At 41.5% G+C, this 22,744-nt stretch overlaps 1 protein-coding gene across 1 annotated transcript; it reads right to left on the bottom strand.

Moving 5' to 3' along the window:
• Nucleotides 1–2,227: 2,227 nt before the first annotated feature.
• LOC147235648 (uncharacterized) lies at nt 2,228–21,410 on the bottom strand. The gene is made up of 10 exons (XM_086143785.1): nt 21,339–21,410; nt 19,865–20,135; nt 15,500–15,920; nt 13,749–13,856; nt 10,375–10,571; nt 8,507–8,706; nt 8,371–8,429; nt 5,811–5,978; nt 4,129–4,356; nt 2,228–3,835 (listed from the first exon to the last, which is right to left on the bottom strand). Exons 2-10 carry the CDS (start codon nt 20,126–20,128, stop codon nt 3,693–3,695), a joined length of 1,788 nt encoding a protein of 595 aa, XP_085999911.1. The 5' UTR covers nt 20,129–20,135; nt 21,339–21,410; the 3' UTR covers nt 2,228–3,692.
• Nucleotides 21,411–22,744: the final 1,334 nt, after the last annotated feature.

Below are 22,744 nucleotides of genomic sequence, written 5' to 3'. Positions count from 1 at the left end.
GCACTAACTCCACTTGCTAGTAGCCACTTCTGAGGTCAAGGGGGCTGAACCAGCTGGACCCCGAAATGTAATCTAGCATTTCTGACCCATGCCCAACCCCCCACAGCTCCAGCAGTACAAATCATCGACCACCTGTCTAGTCTCGGTGGATGATGGCTCCTTGGTACTGGCGTCGGACAGCAGCATGCCACATGGCCTGGCTCCCCGCACAGAAAATACTCCTCTGTTAGCCATTGATCAGCCACCTTCACTCTCTGTTGTGAGGGTCATAAAGTTCCCCTTGGGGCCTGGCGGTTTGCGCCTTCATCCTCATTCGTTTAACCTTCCAACCAACATGTAGTTGGTCTTCCACTGCCCATCCCAGTATGGAATTCTCTATCCCCCAATATCTGTTCCACTCTTTCTGTTTCCCCGAGAGCGTCCGCCAAGGTCTTGGGAGTATGTAAACTGATATGCTCTTTAAGGCGGGGAGGTTGAAGCCCCGAACTAAAGCAAGGAGGGCCAGCTCATCCTGTCCAGTAGCATCAAAGGTCAGGTATCCTTGGCGGGCATAAGTCCAGCGATCTTCTGCATGAGGCCCCAAGTTATCCCCCATTCATCTCTGATGGGTGGAGAGCTGGTTCCTAGCATCTCCAGAGAGGAGTCAGCAACCAAACCGTTGGTTCAGGGCCCTTTCTATGGCCTGGAAAAAAGAACATTCCTGAGGCTGGAGGTCGGAAAGGATTTGTCAGGCCTTACCCTCCAGGGATGGAGCAACCTGGGGGGCTGTTTCCTCCGGGGACCAATTGTTGAACTGTGCCATCATCTGCACCTGATTGAGGTATGTCACTGGACAGTAACTTGAGCCTCCAAGGCTGATGACATGTTCCCAGCCATGGTCATGTCTACTGCCAAGGATGATGAATGACCCTGTGATCAACATCCTCTCTGAGGGGTCTGTTCCTGGCATCCTCTAGAAAAAGGTTGCCGTCACTGTAGTCCTCTAGGATAGGGTTTCTGCACCGTAATCCTCAATGCAAGGGTGGCAGCTCTTTATGCTGCCACTGATTCATGCATCGCCGCTGTCAATCCTCGGCCTATTTCCAATCCTCTGCTCCTGAGTGGAGTGAAGTTCTGGCAAGAGGGTCCTATCCTCCATTCAGAGGAACAGGACATGTTAGATGTTTTGGAGAGAGGGTCAGAGAAGCCAGACTGAGATGGTGTGGTCATGTACAAAGGAGGGATTGAGAATACATTGGTAGACGGATGCTGGAATTGGAGCTGACAGGCAAGAGGTCTCGAGGAAGACCAAAGAGAAGATTTCTGGATGTAGTGAGAGAGGATATGAACGTAGTTGGTATGAGAGAGGAGGATACAGAGAATAGGGTTAGATGGAGAAAGTTGATTCGCTGTGGCGACCCCTGAAGGGAAAAGTCGAAAGAAGAGGAATTATCACTTAAAAATCAGAAAGAAGTGACCTTAAACACATGAGGAATGATCTCAAAATAAGCCAGCTGCTATAAAAGATGAATAAATTTAGAACAAGAATGGAAGATCCACAAATTATTCTATACCTGGTTATTCAGTCATAACTTTACTTACTTTTGAATTTTGAAATCACTCACATTATGCAGAAATCAGGAAATGATTATTAGCTAGAAATTTTTAGAAAAACAGAATCAAAAAGCATTCCTTCTTTTCTTTTTCTTTAAGAAATAATGAAAGTATTTAACACCTATGGCTGAAATATTACTTTTGATGTTAAAATACAGCACCTGCCTCAAGGTGAACATGGACCATAAATAATAAGCTCTAGTGACAGCAGCATGTTTAATAGAATGTTTAGAGGATCTTGACGGCTGAAAAGTCTTCATTAACATCTGAAACGAGACATGGTGAAACAAGGAATCACACGTTACAATAAATTGTTCACATTTAAGTGCAAAGACGTGGTTGCAGGGAGTCACTGCAAACAGTCAGCAGAAACCACAGAAACCCAGCTCTCCATCGCGTTGTCTCAAATACAGAATGAAAAATAACAAGGAGGATTCTATTCCGTTTAAGAGTTCTAAAATCTTAGATCGGACTTTGTCACTTTTGTTTCTGATGCTTCAGATCCAAATAAAGGATTGAGAAAATAGTGGATGTCAAAATATTTATGTATAAAATCCGTAATCCCACATTTATTTTTTCTTTTCCAGCCAAACTGAAGAGAAAGGAATGGATTTTTTTTAAACTCACAATCAAGCACTGTATTAGAAAAATTTTAATGTCACAACAACAAAAATGGAAACAGATGGTTATATCAATTCCTCAAAAAAAAAACAAAAAATAAACACCATTCGGGTAACTGTTTGCCCTTTGTATCCAAGATATCCTCCAGTGGTTAAAGTCAAAACAAAAGTGTGAACCAAAAAAGTGAATGTCCATATAAAATAAAATAAGAAAAATTGCGATTTAAGTGCTGTTTGTTTCCTGTTTCAATTCACAATATACCGTACATAATAAAAAAAATTGTTCTTTTGTCACAATAGTGCGGAGATCTTTCTCCAGCTAGTAAGTGGAGATCCTAAATGGTTGGAGATAAAACAAGCCTGACCCGGAAACAACAGCCTTAGAACCATGTGATTATAATGTTAACCTTGTATTTTGAAATGGTTTTTCATGTAGCCAGTCCCCCAGGCAGAGGGAAGGCCTTTCCCCTTGCTGTGCAGCAAGAGTGGCCCTACCGTGTAGGAGCCTTGTCTTTGATTCATGGTGTCACAGCTGGACTCTTAACTTCATTGTGACTGAGAACTTGCTCATTATGGTCAACAAATATAAATGTTGCATTTATCTTGCACTTCCTCTGATTGCCTTTATAAAAATTGTGCAATTACCTTCTCCACAGGTACTTTATCCAATACATCGATTCTGATTTAAGCACTTATGGCTTCAATTCTGAATCTTATTCACCCTTGTTCCTCAACGAATGGAGGCCAGTCCCCAAAGTATACTGAAGACAACATCCACCCACATTGCAAAAAGAAAGGAAAAGAAAAGCTGAGTAGTATTATTACTACCTTTGAGTGGTACAAAAAAGAGCCTTAAACGAACCAGTCAAATTTAGCAGATAAATCAATAACTGCATGTATCAGCATCTGCCTCCAGAAATATTTGTACCCAAAACACCAAATTTTGCATTGAAAGCCATGCATTTGACAGCTGCACACGGGGGATAATGTCCACCAGCCAATTATCAATTTTAGTTACAGGGGAAGGTTGTCAAATCATGAAGGTGTTTTAACTTGTGCTAGGTGTAGAAGGGGTGCGACGCTTTGTGTTAAGGGTACAGAGAACAGCGTCTGTGTAAAAGCATGGGGAGGTATCCAGTTTAACTGCATGGATAGGCTTGCTTTTAATGGCAAATATTACCTGTGTTTACATGAGAAGTTGGCCAGAATGATGAACACAATGTTCCCTGAGGTGGAAGAGCTGTGATGGACGCAATTCTGATCATTGTGCCGTGTGTCTCTGGCTGCTTGTTACTATAGTTACATAAAAAGAGACAGATTGGGTGACAATTTAAAAAACTGTTTTTTTCTCTTCCACATGCATGGCTGATGTAACAGGGGTTCTACTGTGGGTTCTCTCAGGCAGATGCTTGGTTCCGTAAGAACACAGTGACTCTGCAAAAACCTGGCAACAGTCAATCAGTGGACGGATGAAGAAGGTCAGTTCATCCAGGCGTAGGAAAACATCCCATTCTTCTGCCACAGCTCACAGCGGGCAGCGGAGTAGTTCTGCTCTACCACCAGATTGCCGGATAGGAGAGCAGTACCTGCTGGGTAATTTGGCCACTCATCCTTCATCTTACCTGCAGGAAAAAGAGATGGTTTTCAGTTCTGTTGTCAAAACCTGCAATAAACACAACACACTCAAAGTGTAATTGTAAAGTGAATTGTAAAGTGACAATCAGGACAGACTGAGTGGGAAAAGCGGTATTTGTGTTTGGGGTCTCAACAGAGATTGGAGCAAACAGAAGCAGAGATTGAATTTGGAAGCAGTGGGGGGAAAATACACAGATGAGATGTATGAACATCAAAAAAATAACAATGGGACAATTCCCATGACCTTTGACCCTTTGTTAAGGACAGCACGCCGTGTCACCTGTCTTTGCGAAGTGCACGAGGTGCTCTGTGATGAGATTCTGGAAGCTCTTGTCCCTGTCAGAGGGGGGCTTCCCCAGGATCAGTTCCAGACCCCTGAAGAAAGCCATGGTGTCCAAGTAATGGAAGGAGAAGCGGCTGGGGAAGGGCAGCAGGTCGCTGGACGTGTTGACCGGTCCAGATGGGGTGTGGGTCACCACGTAGCGATACACAGGACTATGGAGCGCCGCTGCACACAAGAAATTACAGGTCTGATGACCCTGAATCCGAATTTTACAGTCTGAATCCCTTTACCTTATTATTCATTCATTGATTTATTATCTATACAACGTATCCTGCATTCAGGACTGTGGGGGTGCTCGAACTTATCCCAGCTGTCATTGAGTGAGCAGCTGGTGGCGAGAGGCTATGTTGCCACTGGAGAACCCGAAGCCAGTCACTAGTGGCCACATATAGAGACAAACAATTCACATATCTGGGCAATCCAAGACCTTCTATAAACCTTCTAGATGGGGGGTTGGCAATCTTTACCGCTACCACTCAAAGAGCCATTTGGACCCGTTTCCTCGACAACCCTTTTGAAATTTCAAATGGATTAAAATGGCATATAGTGTTAGAAATTTTTATTGCCTTTATGCTATAAATCCAAATGCACTGTGGACAGCAAAGTAGAACAGGCAAACACGTTTCTACACTGTGCATGTGACAATAAACAATCTGAATGTATGAACTAAATGGGTTGCAATGAGCAACTGCAGATAAACAGAAATTACATTTCTGCATGCAAGAAAACATTTTGAACTCCGAAAAAAAGACGTTTGGTTGAAGGTTACTTTTAAGAAAAATTCCAAGTCTATTTGAGTCCTTCTTGTATTTATCAAAAAAGCCGAACCTAAATTATCCACTGGCAGTAAACTAAAAATGCTGTCCTCTCTCTGTGCTATCGCCCTTTCACTGGGGCGTGCAGTCGTTTATTGAGAGCGACAAATTTTTTTTAACACATTTTACTTAAATGTTAAAAAATCACCATGACCTTCAAATTTAAAATTACAAATTTAAAAATGAATGAGCCAAAATAACATACATTTTAATTAAATACTCGATTATTTTGAAAAGCCAAGCATTAGACGGATCAAATAGCCGCAATTGGCTCCAGAACCGTAGGTTGCCGACACCTTTCCTAGATGTTTTAGGACCCTGACGGGACACTGGAGAACCCAGAGGAATCCCACGCACAAACACAGAGAGCAGGCAAACTCAACATAGAAAGGCCCCCAGCTGAACCAAGGACCTTCTTGCTGAGAGGTGGAAGTTAACCACAACGCCACCCACTAATAATTTTACAGCTGTTGTACTTATTTCAGTGCCTTCTAGTGGTAGCAAAACCAAGTGTCAACTCAGTTTCAGGTTGGTATAAATTCAAACTTAAAATAAATCAATCGACCTGGAACAACGCAAATAAAAGGGGACATAACCCCACATGAGCCTGAACCCCCCACCTTGCATCTTCTATGAAATACATCACAGTTAATACTTAAGTTGCAACTAAATACACCACGGACTGGGATGTAGTACCTCCTGCTTTTTTCCACAAAAAAGCATGTAAGTATCATATTATAAACTTCAAAACAGCTTCTTCCTTAAATGGGGGAAACAGGACAGAATCTACAGGGCTGTGTCTACCTGCAGCTCGCAGAGCCAGGTCGTTGTTAGGACAGGTAACTCTCATGTCAGACACCATGGTGGTGTAGGCTCTCTCCGGGCATCGCTCCGTGGTAGGACAGTGGGCGGAGGGCGGGTACAGAGCCAGGGCCTTTTGGGGAAGGGTCTCATTGAAAGGCTTCAGTTTCTCTGAGAAGAGCAGAGACACAAGTAATATATATATATAAAAAAAAAATTAAAAAAAAAAAAAAAAAAAATATATATATATATATATATATATATATATATATATATATATATATATATATATATATTATACACTCACATATAAATACATACAAACATATACACACACACACACACACACACACACACACATATATATATATATATTTATAAATACGTGAAAATATTCATACATATACATATACACATACATATATACATAGATACATCTAACCCATTTAACCATATTCTCTGAATCCTTCTCTCTCCCACAAACTTCCTTCATACCCTCTCTCACTATAGCCATTAATCCTCTATTTGGTCATCCTCAAGACCTTCTTCCTGGCAGCTCGAAATCCAGCATCCATCTACCAATATATCCACTATCCCTCCTCTGTGCATGACCGAACCATCTCAGTCGGGCTTCTCTGACCTTCTCTTCAAAACATCTAACATGTCCTGTTCCTCTGATAGACTCATTCCTGATCCTATCCATCCTGGTCACTCCCAAAGAGAACCTAAGCATCTTCATCTTTGCAAACTCCAACTCTGTCTCCTGTCTCTTCATCATTGTAACTGTCTAGGCCATACAGCGTCACTGGTCTCACCACTTGGTACACCTTTCCTTTCATTCTGACTGGTAGTCCTCTTTCGCATAGTACCCCTGACACTTTTCTCCACCTATTCCTACCTGCATGAACCTGTCTCTTCAGCTCTTTTCCACATTCTCCATTGCTCTGCACTGTTTACCCCAAGTACCTGAAAATCCTCTAACTTTTTGATCTCCACTCACCGTTCCACCAGAGTTCCTCTCAGTAACACTCATATACTGTGTCTTGCTAACTTTCATTCCTCTCCTTTCCAGTGCATAACACTACCGCTCTAGATTTTCTTCAACCTGTTTTTTGCTCTCACTACAGATTACAATGTCATCTGCAAATATATGTATATATATATACACACACATATATACATGTGTATATATATGTATACACACATACATATATACACACATTTATCTATATATACACGTGTATGTATGTACTGTATGTATCGAGGTCTATAATTTTGATCATATCAACTCTTCAACTATGAGTGACAGAATCTAAAACTAAAATCCAGAAAATCACATTGAATGATTTTTAAGTAAATAATTTGCATTTGATTGCATAAGTATTTAATACATCAGAAAAACATCCATTCATCCTCCCCTCAATACGGTGCAGTCGTCCTATCCCCTTTGCAGAAAAGCATCCTGAAAAAAATGATGTTTCCATCTCCATGCTTCACGGTTGGGATGGTGTTTTTGGAGTTGTACTCATCCTTCTTCCTCAAAACATGGCAAGTGGAGTTTAGACCTAAAAGCTCTATTTTTGTCTCATCAGCCCACATGACCTTCTTCCATTCCTCCTCTGGATCATCCAGATGGTCATTTGCAATCTTCAGACAGGCATGGACCTGTGCCTGCTTGAGCAGGAGGACCTTGTGCGCACTGCAGGATTTTAATCCATGACGGCGTAATGTGTTACGAATGGTTTTCTTTGAGACTGCACCAGCTCTCATGGGGTCATTGATGTTGTCCAGCCATGTAGTTCTGGGCTGACCCCTCACCAACCACCTGATCACTGATGCCTGCGAGATGATATCTTGCATGGAGACCCGTACGGTCAATCTCGTGAAGGAGATTGACCATCATCTTGAACTTCTTCCATTCTCTAATAACTGTGCCAAATGTTGTTGCCTTCTCACCAAGCTACTTGCCTGTTTTCCTAAAGCCTATTCAAGGCTTGTGCAGGTCTACATTTTTATCCCTGATGTCTTTACACAGCACTCTGATCTTGGCCATTGTGGAGAGGTTGGAGTTTGTTGATTGAGTGTGTGGACAGGTGTCTTTTATACAGGTAAGGAGTTCAAACGGGTGCAGTTAATACAGGTTATGAGTGGAGAACAGGAGGGGTTCTCAAAGAAGAAGTAATAGGTTTGTGAGAGCCACAATTCTTACTGGTCGGTAGGTGATCAAATACTTGTCATGCAATAAAAAGCAAATTAATTATTTAAAAATCATATCATGTGATTTTCTGGGTTTTTGTTTTAGATTTTGTCACTCACAATTGAAGAGTTCCTATGATAAAAATTACAGACCTCTACATGCTTTGCAGGTGGGAAAAGCTGAAAAATCATCAGTGTACTACAGCAGTGTATTGTAATACTTGTTCTCCTTACTGTGTGTGTGTGTGTGTGTATATATATATATATATATATATATATATATATATCTGTATATACTTGTCATAACAAGCTAATGACTTATACTTCCCCCCCTCAAACTATATCTATGTGTATTCCCATACGGTACCTGTTACGAGCCACCTGTAGTCGCCCCACGTCCATGAGGAGATGTTCTCTACTGCAGGGCTATGGAGAAAACACACAGCTGAGCGTCTGGGTGACAGCAGCAGCTAAATGGGGAGCCTGAAGCAGGTGAGTCTCACCTAAAGTCCACTTCCTGCTCCATCGTCCCGATCACAAAGGGGACGTCATTAAAAGCCCCTTTCTTCGCCCACACCTCAAAGGGCGGACCCTTGAGAACATACCCGTCCACTACCGCCACCGGGCCGACAAAGTGCCCCCTGGTGGGCAGGTCTGTAAAATCTTCTGCTGCCCAGGAAGGGTACTCCTGCCAAGGGGTCGCCTTGGAGACAAGTGGAGTGGTTGGAATTGAGTTTATACTTCCTTTAGGAAAATAATGAATGGATGAATTTCAATGGAACCAAAACCCGGTATGACCTTTGAAATATATTATTTAACATATTTTGTTTCTAATCATAATAATTTACGGATTACTCACAAAATGTTGTTCTTCAACTGTGCAGAATTAAAACTCAATTCTTGTGTAACCTTGGAATTTTTAAATGGTTAATTAATTAATTGATATATCTATGTATTAATTAATAAATGCATTTATTTTATTTAAAAGGTCAAGTTATTCATCGTAACTTGGTAAAATTTCAAAAGTAATTATAAACTGACAAGTATAAAGAAGTTATCTGGATGTCAATCAATCAATCCAATTCAAGATTTAAGAAGTATAAACAGGGGACAAGACAAAGATAAAAAGCTGTTCTGGAGTTATATCTGACTGCCATTCAGTAAATTTCTGCTGCCTAAAATGATCTTGCAAATGAAAAGTAACACAGCTCCTGGTTCCTCATGAAAGGATAGGCTGAGTCTGACTTTTACTGCTCACCAAAATACTCTTTTATTAAGTTTTATAAGGTGTAGTTGGGGAGCACAGAGTGACAGAGAGAATCTGTAATAACCTGTAGAATCAGTGCCATAAAGGACATTTCCCTTTTGAACAATTGCTCTGGAAGTTTATTTTTATTTGTAGGTATAAAATTAGTGTTGGGTGGATTGTATCAATTTTTTAACCCCAAATAAAGAAAGAATTGGTAACCTTGGAAGATCCTATCACGACAATTATTTGCGTATAACTACAGGACACTTTAAACCTTCATCGATACGTGGTGATTAGTTTAAGCTGCAGTTGAAACAACCCACAAAATAAACATGGATAAACATGGACCATTGTAATATCAGAGTCAGCGTTTAGCGTTCAAATGAAGGCGTTTAGGTGCAACCATTAAAACACGAAAGCCTCATATCCTGCAGATTCTGCTGTCTCACTGTTGCATTATACATCATGTCAGAGGCTTAGGATCAAGTGTTGAAGTTTTAACTTCAGAGGATACATATAGGGATAGAATAGGGGTTAGATGGAGAAGGTTGGTTCCCAGTGGCGACCCCTGAAGGGAAAATCCGAAAGGAGAAGAAGATTCTACTGTAGTTAATTTATACCATGGTCCAATTCCTCCCACTCTTTCTTTCCTGTCTGCACTTCATCAGTGCATGACAGTAACCTCATACCCTGCCATCGCTCGTGTAGCAGGTTCCCAGGAGGCGTGGCTTGATCTACCGCAGCAGTCCTTCCAAGCATCCACAATTATTATTTCTTTTATGAATATAAAAGCTATTAGTGAATCAATCAATCGATTGATTGATTCACCATGACCTGGATGACTGAGAACCTCCAGACACAAAAGCTATTATTGCAGCTATTATTGCAGTGTCTGTGTGTGTGTGTGTATATGGAGAGGGGTTTGTTTCTGTCAGTCATTTTGAAGAGTGTCATCATCATCACAAATTGCATGATTACCGTAATTCAAAGTGAGTCACAATTCAAACTGATGTCAAGTAATTATGATCTGGATTTTGTCACTTAAATTCCTTTATTTCAAATCTTAATGGAATTTCAGATTAGTCTTAATTCTTGATCACTGATTAATAACATATCTGTTACCTGTAGCAGCTGTTTGACAGAGAGCTGTCGGAGGCAGGGGAGGTCGGTGCAGCCAGTCTTCACTAGAAAGATCCTGTTGTCAGACTCAGCCTGTTCCAGAGAGGCGTTGTAAATGTACGAGCCGCTCATGTCAACCGCTGCCCTGAAGAGCCCCTTAGCAAGGGGGGACATCATAAGGGTCCAGACAGATGTGCCGCCTAAGGAGCAGAGAGGCTTTACGGCATCAAATCATTTTCACTTATCTATTTTTAAACTGTCTCTGTGAATGATGTCAAAGGAAAAGAGCCTGGGTAAGATGATATTTATCATCACTGAATTAGAAACATCACAGTTGCATCATTTTAAAGAGTTTAATGGTTCCACAGTGACGAACATGACCGGAGGCTTAGTGTTTTCAGGTCATCTCTCCGTCCATCTCTATGCATACCCCTTTCTTGTGAACAGGATTATTCCTTTTGCCACAATCCACTCAGAGTTGAAGGTGAACTGTGCAGAGGTCATTGAGACCTAACAACCATGTCACTGTCAGCAACGCATGACCTGATTTTATTAAAAACCACTGGTGTAAACGTTAGCTAGCTGGCTGAGTCATATTATAATGCTTTCAGAGCGGGGACAGCAGGACCCCCAAACCACAACAACCTCAACGAATACAGAAATTGTTGAGATTAGAAAAGCCAGGCAGAAATAACACAAAGATTAGGGTGATATACAGCAAAAAGATAAGTCTGCATTACATGAAGAGATCCAAACAGGGATCAGTAAAGATATGTCAGAGAGAGTTAAAGATATTTTATGCATATGGGGGAAGATCAAATGTGAAAGTCAAAGTGACTTCCTTTCATTCTTAAAAGACACTCTCCAACACAAAAGTTCCAAGAACTCACAGCTCAGTCCAGGAACTCTACTCCCACAGGGGAACTTTTTAGTTTTGCATTGGCACCGGCTGAAAGGGATACGGTTTGGGACCGTGGTGAGGATGCAAGCATCTGCAACAGTGACGGTTACCTTAAGCATCACACTCAAACACAACCCACTGTGAAGAAGAGAAAGACTACATAGACAACATGGGTTACGCTGTGACAACTTTGTTGTTCATGTTCTGCATCCCAGGAATAATAACAATGGACTGCCAAATGAACATCTTGCTGTTAGCCAGCTCCATACTTTATTTGTACACAAACTGCTCATGTTCAGCTGTGAGCCCTTGGAATCCCTCTGTGTCGTAGCAGGCCAGAAGAGCTCAGACTTCTTTGTCAGTCCATTTCTCACTGGTTCTGCCCACTTCATCACAAGTGACAGCTTTAGTTTTGAAAATTACTAGTAATGGGCGTTGCTCATCAGTTCCACCAATGATCAAGCAACTACATCATAATAGTTCTTATGGAACTGTAAAAAGACCCTGATTGGAGTAGGAGCTTAAATGGGTTTAAGAGCTGAGGACCTGCCCTGCTGAACAGGAAGCTCCTAGACATGCAGGTGGATGCTTCACTCGCTGCCTGGATCAACAACTACCTCACAGGTCGGCCGCAGTATGTGAGGCTGGGAAACATCACGTCGGACACCATTGTGAGCAGCACGGGGGCGCCACAGGGGACGGTCCTGTCTCCCTTCCTGTTCACGCTCTACACCTCAGACTTCAGGTTTTCCTCGCAGTCCTGCCACCTGCAGAAATTCTCTGATGACTCTGCCATCGTGGGCTGCATCAACGGAGGCCAGGAGGATGAGTACAGGAGCGTGGTGGACAGGTTTGTAGAGTGGTGTGGACTGAACCACCTGCAGCTCAATGTGTCTAAGACAAAGGAGCTGGTGGTGGATTTCAGGAAACAAAGAACCCACCTGAATCCGGTCACCATCAGGGGTACTGATGTGGACATTGTGGACACCTATAAATACCTGGGTGTCCACTTGGACAATAAACTGGACTGGACCTTTAACACCAATGCCATCATCAAGAAGGGTCAGATCCGTTTGTTCTTCCTCAGGAGGCTCAGATCTTTCAACGTCTGCAGGACCATGCTGCAGATGTTTTACCACTCGGTGGTGTCCAGTGCTATCTTCTACGCTGTTGTGTGCTGGGGCAGCAGGCTCAAGACAGCTGACACCAACAGACTCAACAAGCTCATCAGGAGAGCTGGGTCTTTCCTGGGAGTGGAGCTCGAGTCTGTTGTGCAGGTTTCAGAGAGGAGGATGATGAGGAAGCTCCACAGCATATGGACAACATCCATCACCCCCTGCATGCCACGTTGATGTCCTGTCGGAGCTCTTTCAGTCGTAGACTGATACCACCAAAGAGCTCCACTGAATGCCACAGGAGGTCTTTCCTACCTGAGGCTATCAGACTTTTTAATTCCTCTTCCCTCAGCCGCAGGGAATCTTCAATCTTTGTAGTTACTTCTGACAGTTAGGACAATTCATACTTCATTGTATTTCTTGTTCTTCCTCCTTTCTACTGTTATCTGTTGCTGTTGTGTTTTTTGCTTGAAACTCTGACACAACAATTTCCTTCGGGATAAATAAAGTTGTTCTCATTTCATCTCATCTCATTGGTCGCTGGTTCATTTACTGTCTGGATAAAGGAAAAAATTTTACCTGAAAGGTAATAAGAACTACAAAAAGTTCTCAGTGTGAAGGGGGCTGAATAAAATTCAAATACAACTAGAAAGACCTTGAAGGAAGGTCAATGGCTCTAGCACTGATGCCCATTTGGGGTCAAACTGATTTCCTTCTACTGTTCAAAGGTCAACTTCACCGTGACGCGCCAGTATTCAGCAGGAAGACTTTTCTGATCATTATTGAATTCTTAAAAGGTCCTTTGGTGAGCAGCTCTGAGCTGCCAGGGCCACAGAAGCACAAAAACGAGCTTAGTTCTTTTCTATAAAGGCCTGGCCTCCTGCTTTGTGTAGCCACAACATGATGATGGCCCTATTTCCACGGCTGTTAGTGAAGCTGCACAGTTCATGCCTCAGACAGTGACCTTAAATGTCTGAAAAAGAAAGAGATGAAACACCAGAGGAAGAGAAATTTCCAAGTTACCGTAAACCCGGAGCGATGGAAATTTGCGGCACATGCACACGCTGCCTAATGTAAATTCCATTGTACCCTATTTTCAATAATTCATTTCAAATGATAGGTGTTTTATTTAAAGATAATCCCTCAGTGTCAGAATTTAATTAAGAAACTTACTTGTATCTATGATAAATATTGGAGGATCTGCTTTATGTGTCCCCATGCTTCTACCAACTTTCCAGAAGAACTACTTTGAAAGACCTACTCACAACACGTACATATTTGAAGGCAATTCCATCGGAGTGCTGCGGATGTTGTGTTGCCGAGAGACACCAGACGCTGTCACAGCACAACCGGCATCCTACCTGAGCTGTGCCCGAAGATGGTGACTTTCACTGGATCTCCTCCGAACACGTGGATGTTCCTCTGGACCCACTTCAGAGCGGCAATCTGGTCCATGAAGCCGTAGTTCCCTGAGGAAGTAGAAGCAACGGAAGGAATTGATTGGCTACAATGTGGCCTTGTTTCTAGCGTCCCCCCTCCGCCCCCATCGGCTCCTGAAGTGCTCCGGCAGCATGAACTATATTTAACTCTTTTCAAGCTGAGGGAGCCAAGAACTGGGACATGGAATTAAGAGTATTCAAAATTAGAAATGCGAATGAAGACGCCGTCTCCTGGACATGTGCATCCCGCCATCATGAGCAACATGCCACGCCACGCTCGGGTCTGTCATTAAATGGGTCATCTTGCATCAAGGTCACACTGGGACTATTTGGATTACGCAAGAAAAAAGACCCGGCTTGGCTCAAAGTAAACGTACGGCTTGAGAAATGAGCTCCATTTGTCCACATCACATTAACCGTCATTAAATATTCACGTCTTAATGGAAAGATATCAGACCAGGAGCAAAACGTAAACACTATAAATATTTAAAGCTCTGCTTAAGTGGTAAAAAGCTTGTAGAAATATGGTCGTTTATTACTTTTAATGCAACAAAATGCACTGCTGTGATCATCCTGCACTTGTGTTGCCTATACTGCAAACTCCTGCAGCCTGGCAACTGTTTTAACACATCAGGTTAGCACTGATGTTATTTATTTATTTATTTATTCATTTATTCTTGCTTTCTGCTTTTGTTTTTAGTGATGTTTGTTAAACAATATTTACTAAAGATGATGAACTATTTGCATTTTGTCAAAAGCATATAATATCTTTTAATTCAATTATACATTTTATTTTATGGTTATAGCTTTGAGACATCACTGACCTGACCTAATATGCTTGTCATTCCATGATTATACCTTTTTTAAAATAACTATGCCATTTTTGTATTATTTTGATACAAGTTATTTCCTGTTCATCTTATTTTCAGTTTCCTATTTTCTTTACAGAATTAGTTGATTCCTTGGGTGTCTCCCATCATTTTGTAATAAGTCAATGAACAGTGAAAAGAGGGAAAAATGGTGTTCCTTTGTTAATATTAACATGAACACACAAGCAAAAAAAAAAACAAGCAAACTTGTTTGATGTGAAGACCAGGTTTCCCTCAACTCAGTCTCCCCTCCAAATGCCGGAGAGGTGCGCACTTGTGCATGTCACACACACAAAGATTTAAGTATCCCGTTCCCCAGGACCTGTGTGAGAGGAAGTGCCTTTTCGCCAGCAGGTGGCGATATTCATTGTTCTAAAAATGGTAACTTACAGAATTTGAAACTGTAGACTTCCAATTTTCAAGGCCTTGTATACTCTGACGACTTCAAACACCCTCCAGAGCACTTGAATTCAACGTATCTGCTACAACATCACTGATTAGATGTAATTTAAAAAAAGATTGATTTCAAAAACTTATAATAATTTTATTATAGATTAGGATAATTCTGGTAACTACCTACATTTTCTCAAAGACTCTTTCAATTTTATTTTTTAAGTGATTTCAAAACCTTTCCCCAATCAATGGTGCTCGAAATAACCAAAAAGACCCATCTCCTCTGACATACTAGTTTTTCCTGAAATAATGGAATGTGAGTTTGGAAAACTTCGATATTGTAAAAGTAAATAAGTAAAACAGTTGCATTAACACAACTTCCTTTATCTCTGCTTTCTAGGATGGACTGACCTGATGAGTTGGTTGGAGATCCTTCTCGGAGCATCTCCAATGCCAGGAAGCCGAAGACATTGAGCCTGTAGTTGAAGCTGACGTAAACCATCCCCGTGTCGGCAGCAAGTTTCTCCGTGGGCGAATAGCCCGACTCTCCCCCACTGAGCATGTGCAGATAGCCTCCATGGATCCACACCATGACGGGCAGCTTGGCGTCGGCCTTCAGCGTGGGCGTCCACACGTTGACAAAGAGGCAGTCCTCCTGGCCCATCATCCTGCCCTTGCTCGACAGTGGTCGCATCTGCGGACACATGCTTCGGAAGCGGCCGGCATCAGTGACCCCCTGCTTGCACGCCGGGTCGGCTGGAGGGGCCCAACGCCGATCACCAACTGGTGGAGCGGCATAGGCCATGCCTTTAAAGGAATAGGCTCCATTTTTCTATAAAAAGACATGATTGAGCAGGAATACAAGATACGTGTTATTGCAAACAGACCAAAAATGACTTGGTTGTCCGCGTAGAAAAACACAACAATAAACACTTCAGTCAACCAAGGTCCTCTAAGCACCTATTAAATATTTTATATCAATGCTATATGACTGACTTTTCCAATACTGAATATCAGCAAATTCCAAAATATCAGCAACAGACTTAAAAGGCAGGTGTAATTTGCAACATAGTGAAAATCACCAAGAAATATGTAGCTATTAATCAAATCTGAAAGTGGCTAGGGACAGGTTGAATATATTTGTGATGAGATGGGATTCGTTATCTTGAAGCTACTGCATATGCAGTAGTCAGACTCAGTTGTCATGAAGCCAGAATAATAAATACAGGAAGTTTGTTCAAGCAGAGAGCCGGAATCCAGAGATCTCCCTTCGACAGAAGAGTTCATTGGGGGCCGATTGAGCGCATCGGTCTAAACAGAACAGCCCTTTCCATCCTGAAGGTGCTGACTGCAGTCAGATTTCAGACATTTGTGCATCTCACTGTATGAACATCAATCAGACTTCTTTGCCTTCTAGTGCTTTGCATACAACACTATCCCTTTGGTTATCCATTTCTTGCAGGGAGTGTTTATTCTAAATACGTGATGCCAATTTAACATTTGGAAATCAACAATTCAAAACAAGTCAGAACGGCATCAATATAACATGGAAAGATTCTGAACCTAAAGCTAAATGCATATTAAATACTAAAGTATTTCAAACAGCATAATGTCTACAACTTACCAGTTAAAAAATTGGAAGACATTGTATTTTGTACACATCAAAACATAACGACATGATATCAATGGCTGCCATGTCATATAATATGTTGACATTGATGGTAGGTTGGTAGGTAAGTAGATACTTAACTCACCCCTGGGGAAAATTCAGTAACTTCAGTGTAGTAATAAGTGATGGTGCCTCTCCCAGCACACCACTGCATGAAAGGGGGCTGCACCCCACAAAAGTCCGCTAGTACATCGACATAAGCTTATTGCAGATGTTGGAGATGTGGGCCCCCGGGGAAGTACAGTAGGCTTTGGCTTTCCTCCATCGAGCGTCTCTATCCAGTATGTCCAATTCAGCCCAATACGAACTATACAAATGCTGGTGTTCAGCCAGGAATGCTGATACCACAGAGCGAGTGTATCGTGACTGACTGCTATCAGCCAAAAGAATCAGTCAACTGATGTATCACTCTTGACCTTGGAGTTAAGGAGATTGTTTTAAACCACAGGTCCAAACTGTGCTGCCTGGTAACAACTTGGATTTATGTATATTCTGTGAGAGGTAGCTGTACCCTCATTATAGTGGTCAAACTTTTCAGAGAAGATTCAGGCCGAGGACAGATTTAAGACATGCTAAACTCTTGTTTTCATTTCTTGTTTCATTACAGCTGTGTTTGGTGAGCCCTTATTTATCTTGATTATTTATCAACATTACAGCAGTGAAGCGACTCACTGACTAATGGCGTCTTCCTAAACATACATGGCCGGCTTAATATCTATGATGCTTCGCGTTTATGAAATACCAAAGTATATTTAAAGTCGGCGTCCTCCCCAGCATATTTCAGTGGCCATGAAATGTAAACTTCGCGGAGTGCAGGGCAAACAAGAGTGAGGTCTGAATATAAACGTAGCTTTCCGAGAGCTACGTGGATAACGAATGACAAAACGCCTGCACAGAGGTGGCACTGCAGCATTTTTATAGTTTTGTTTTCGATCCAAAGCCATCATTTTTGTCATTTCTACAGAGAAAACCCTGGAACATTGCAGTGACCTTCAGTGGAAGAAGTGAAACCAGAGCAGGGCTGGCTGAAGCAGGAAGTTCAACCATTACCGCTTCTGCTTTTCAGAGATCTGAGTTGGAATAACATGTAAGCCAAGGGACCATTGATTTCAGAAAAACTGAGACAGATCAAGAAACAGAACAAAAAAGAATAATATGATGCTAATATGTGTTAACTGGTCATTTATCAGCAACAATCTAGCTCACATATGTCAAAGTCAGGGCCCCCGGGCCGGAACGCATTATCTCTGGCCCCTGGGATGGAATTGATTATTATTAGAACCAGCAGGCCGCAGCTGCTGGCTGGTGTTTTGAACGAAGCAATACTACATTCCCCACAATGCAATGGTAGCCCGAATGGTAGCCCGAACACACTGCAGCGCAGCGAGCGGGCTTTGGCTTCATTCTTCATCAGCAGTCAGAGCAGATGTCAAATTTCAGCTGCCTACTCCCCAAAAATGGCTAAACAAAAGGTGGATGCTGAGAACAGCGGGTTTCAAGCCAGGTGGGAGACGCAGTACAAGTTCACAGGAGTAAAAGGCAAACCCGTGTGTCTTCTGTGTGGAGAAAGTTTGGCTGCAGATGCAGATAGAAAACTTGAGCCACTTTTCCAGCTGCCAAACCATGAAAGAAAAGCTCTCGACCGCTGGGTTCCCAAGTGCACAGTTTGCAGATAAACTCAACATACTTGCCGCCAACGTCCGACACCGATTTACTGACTTTAAAGCCCAAAAAAGCAGGTTTGCATGGCTCTGCAATCCTTTTGCAGTTGACGTGGAAAGCGCACCACCAAACCCACAAATGGAGTTGATTGAGCTCCAGTGCAGTGACACACCGAAGGAAAAATATGAGAGTGGGTACTGAGTTTGCACGATTCATCCCTGACACAATGCCCCAGCTGCGCATCCAAGCTGCTCAGATGCTCTCTGTTTGGCAGCACATACCTGTGTGAGCAAGTGTTCTTTTTGCTGAAGCTATACCATCACACAGGAGCTGTCTTAGTGGTAAGCACCTTCACGCAGTCCTGAGGATTTCCTCAGCTAAGAGCCTGACCCCGAACGTTGATGAACTTGTACAAAATGATAAACCAACAAGTATCCGGCTCAGCCTCTGACAAGTGAGCATCACAGAGCATGAACAAATTTTTAGTTTTTAATTTAGTGAAATATTACTTTTCTTTCGACAAGACATGTGCTTTTTCTTTGAAGAAAGTATTGTTTTGTCTGTGTGCCATAGATTTTTGTGTTTTATTTATTTATATTTATTTTTCAGTTAATAGACTCAGGGGAAATTGCTGATAGGAGCTATGAGAAAGAGTACAACTGATTTGATTTATTTATTTTTATTTTGTCATTTTCCTATTTGAGAGCCGCAACTGATATGATCATAGAGCAGCAAAATATTGCATTTTCAGTCTATAATGCATGCCATTTCATTTATGCATTTAGGTTTTCATTCAATAGGCTATGTTCAGTCAGTTCAATGTTTTAATGTTTTAACACGGAACTGATCTGACTGACATGAATATCCTCCTCTCTTGTGACTCCGACAGATGCTTTTCTCACTGTACATGTTTTACTTTCCTGGAAAAAGTGGTCATCTGTTCTCTCGAATTTCAAGAGTTTATGGGAAATGTGAGAACCCAGCCTCATATCTATCAGTATTCTACCACAGCGTTGCTCATAATGGGTGTTTCATGCAATCTGGTCTCAATAAACTGATTTGTTAGGTCCTTTCCAAGATGCTGCAACAGGACGCAAACATGTTTCTATTTCTTTTTACTTTTAATATCTGGCTTATGGATGGATGGAGTGAAAGAGGACATGAGGTTAGTTCTTAAGAGAGAAAAGATGCAGAGGATAGGGTTAGATGGAGGAAGATGATTTGCTGTGGCCCCTGAACAAAGAATATGAAGCTTAGAATAAAATATTCAGTTTATTTATGCTTTCTGTCTTGCTGACTTAGTGTATTGGGGGGGGTTGTGTTTGTTTGTTTTCTGCACTTGATCAATTATAGCTTCTTTTTTGGCCAAAAAGAGAGAAATAAGATGGGTTTTTAACTATGAAACTTTCAACAGGATTGAGGTTTCGGTGTGTGTCCAAACTCACATGTCTCCCTCTGTATTCTCCACAATCTGTGACGACGATGGCAAGGCCTGGTGGCAAAGTCTGTGAAATGTAGCCCAGGTAGGTGGCAAGAGCTAGCAGACCCAGCACCCCTATGCAGATCAGGACAATGCAGCGTCTGGAGAGCACCACAAAGGGGCTGATGTAGTTCCTGTTACGCACATACTGAACCTCCTCCTCTTCATCTTCATGCACCAGGTAGCGGTACTCTGTCCTCTCAGGGACCTCGAATGCATCCTCATCCATCTTCACTCTAGGATGCAGATGCGGAGAACAATGGTTCACATTCAGGGTCACGATGTTGGAGATGCGTCATTAGAGGAGGTGAGGAAAGAGAAGTTGTGAGCCAATAACAACTCTTCTTTTTTCTTAAGTGGGTTAAAACACAGAGCCCAACATAGATATACATCAGCCTGATATGGTTTAATATAAAATTACTTTGAATACTAGGTAAAATAAACAATGTGTTTGTTGGACATGCAGTCCAATCAGGCACTTAACAGAACACCTGGATTTTCAGATTTATCAGATAACCAAAAGTTGAGACATTTGATTTGAAATAGTGACAACTGCTTCAAATGTCAACATGTTAAAATCAGTGCAACTGTAAATGTGTAAGCTGATGTTTTCCTCTAATTAAATTATCCCTGCTCGCCTCGAAAACTTTTTTCTTAATTAATTATAAATGTTTTTTTTTCCCAGAAAACTAATCAAACAACTGCCTTTGGTTGGTAAGGGATTATTTAAGAATCTTACTTGAAAAGAAAAGAAAAACGCGATTAAAACAATATCGGAAAACATGTCTATTGTTCAACATAAATAAAAACAATCAACAAAATATAGAAATTTTAAATAATCTGCAAACTATTAAAAATACACACCTTAAAATTGGTTGCTTGAACATAAACAAAAAAGCCTTGAGGGTGAATTCTATAAATGAACCTCATATGTTTTAAGAAACACGAGCAAAACCGAGCAAGAAATGATAAGTGAATAGATTTCGCTTGAACATAAACAAAAAAGCATTCTGGGTGACTTCTACAAATGAACCTGTTTCTTTTTAAGAAAAACAAGCGAAAGCGAGCGAGAATTAGGAATTTGATAGATCTTTATACTTAGAATGTAGTTTTATTTAAAACCGAAAACAGGAGGCATTATGACTGATAAATAAAAGTGATTTTGAACCTTTGTAACAAAAAAGGAGCCAAAATTTGCCCCGATGGCGTCATGACGCCATGACGTAACTTGTGGATCCGCAGCTGGTGGTGCAGATAGCAACATTCGAAGTTCGAACAGGGCGGGTGGAGATTTCGTTGTCAAAAAATATTCAATGCACGCGAGGGTCCGAAGGGGGGTCCGAAGCCCAACCCTTCGGACCCTCTCTTTCCTCGCAGCCGTGGACTTCACACGACACGTTAGGTCAGCAACTCCATAAAAAGTATTTTGTAATACTCACCCATATCCTTGGAACGTCTGCACGCGCGCGAGCTAAACTTTCGAGTCTACACTTATGACGCATGTTTTTCTCTTTCTGGGCGGAGTCACCAAATGAGCACGCGTGCGCACGCACAAACACACACAACCGCTTCCTTAAAGTGTCCCAACAGTTTTTTTGTTTGTTTGTTTGTTTTTTTACTGGATTGAACACTTTATTATTTATAATAGTCATATATATATATGGCATATCTTGTGTCATGTTGCATTTTTTTTTGTTGTTTTGTGTGGCGATGCATTGCGCATAGTCGGAGTCTTTAGATACAGCTTTGATAGTGAAGCGTTCAAGAGCTGCGTCTAATGAATGTGCTCTCTGCCTGTGTAGCCTGCTAAGCTAATTGCGTCCTCCTGTGTAGTCCTTTGGGCTGTAATTAAAGGCGGTGATTAAGTTACAGCATCTCCAATTAGTGTCATGAGTTGGTACAACAGCGAATTTGTTTCACATTTGCATTAATACAAAACCAGAACCAAAGAAAAAAAACACGTTCAAAAAAAAAAAAAAAAAAAAAAAAGAGTTTCTGAAGAGTTTATGTACTGTAACATTACCACATTGTCCATTCCATCAAATAGCCCTGCATTCACTGAAACCTTTTTATTCTTCTTTAACCCTGTGGACCTATATTCCGTCACCCACCACCACCACACACAGGTGTTTAAAGATTTAACCATATATCTAATATAGAATATAATGTAAATAAGTAAGTGAAAAGCATATTCATGCATTTAAAGTTCCCAACCTCTGCTTTGTACGCTTATATTACATTACTTTTGACATTTGACATTTCTTTCATTGTTGTGACTTTCACTACGTTCTAAACTTAGGAGGTGGGTGCTACATCAATTTCAAATAAAATTTTATAAATTAGAAGTCAATGCGGTACAGTGTCATCATTTAGTTACTCCTAATTTAGGTAAACGCTAAGCAGAAAGGAAGCAAGGGCAGTGGGCGGGACTTTATAAATGCTTAAGTAAGATAAAAATTCATAAAGCAGTTAAGGAAAACTTTTATGAATGCCTTAATTACTATGCCTTCAAATCAAACAAAAATTCTGCTTTTTCCTTGTCTTTCTGGGTGCTTGACTTGACTTGACTTGACTTGACTTGACTTGACTTGACTTGACTTGACGTGATTTCAATGTCTCCTTTCCTCCCAAAGAGGAAAATCCCTGTCTGGCTCATTGCTCAATTATCTACCTCCAGTCTGTATTTGGCCACAATCAATACTTTGCATCCATAATAAGCAAAGGGACCTTGGAAGCGGCTCTGTCGCCACAAGCATGACAGAAAACACATTAATAAACTGGATGTGAGTCGATGGTGAGAGCGGGCACCGGCGCACAGAGAAATGTTTTCTGTATTTGTTTGATC

The sequence above is a fragment of the Fistularia commersonii genome, chromosome 3 (genome assembly GCF_037954325.1).
Source record: "Fistularia commersonii isolate RoL2024-O1a breed Wild chromosome 3, RoL_Fcom_v1.0, whole genome shotgun sequence".
Taxonomy (NCBI): Eukaryota; Metazoa; Chordata; class Actinopteri; order Syngnathiformes; family Fistulariidae; genus Fistularia; species Fistularia commersonii.
The sequence above is the reverse complement of the archived record's forward strand: the minus strand, read 5'-3'. Positions and strand labels throughout refer to the sequence as shown.

Excerpts from the sequence above, each read along its gene's own strand:
- LOC147235648 (XM_086143785.1), bottom strand. The coding sequence starts at position 20,128 with ATGGATGAGGATGCATTCGAGGTCCCTGAGAGGACAGAGTACCGCTAC. Across the intron at positions 8,707-10,374 it reads CTGTCAAACAGCTGCTACAG|GCGACCCCTTGGCAGGAGTA; the intron begins GTAACAGATATG and ends CTTGTCTCCAAG. Across the intron at positions 8,430-8,506 it reads GAGCAGGAAGTGGACTTTAG|CCCTGCAGTAGAGAACATCT; the intron begins GTGAGACTCACC and ends TTTTCTCCATAG.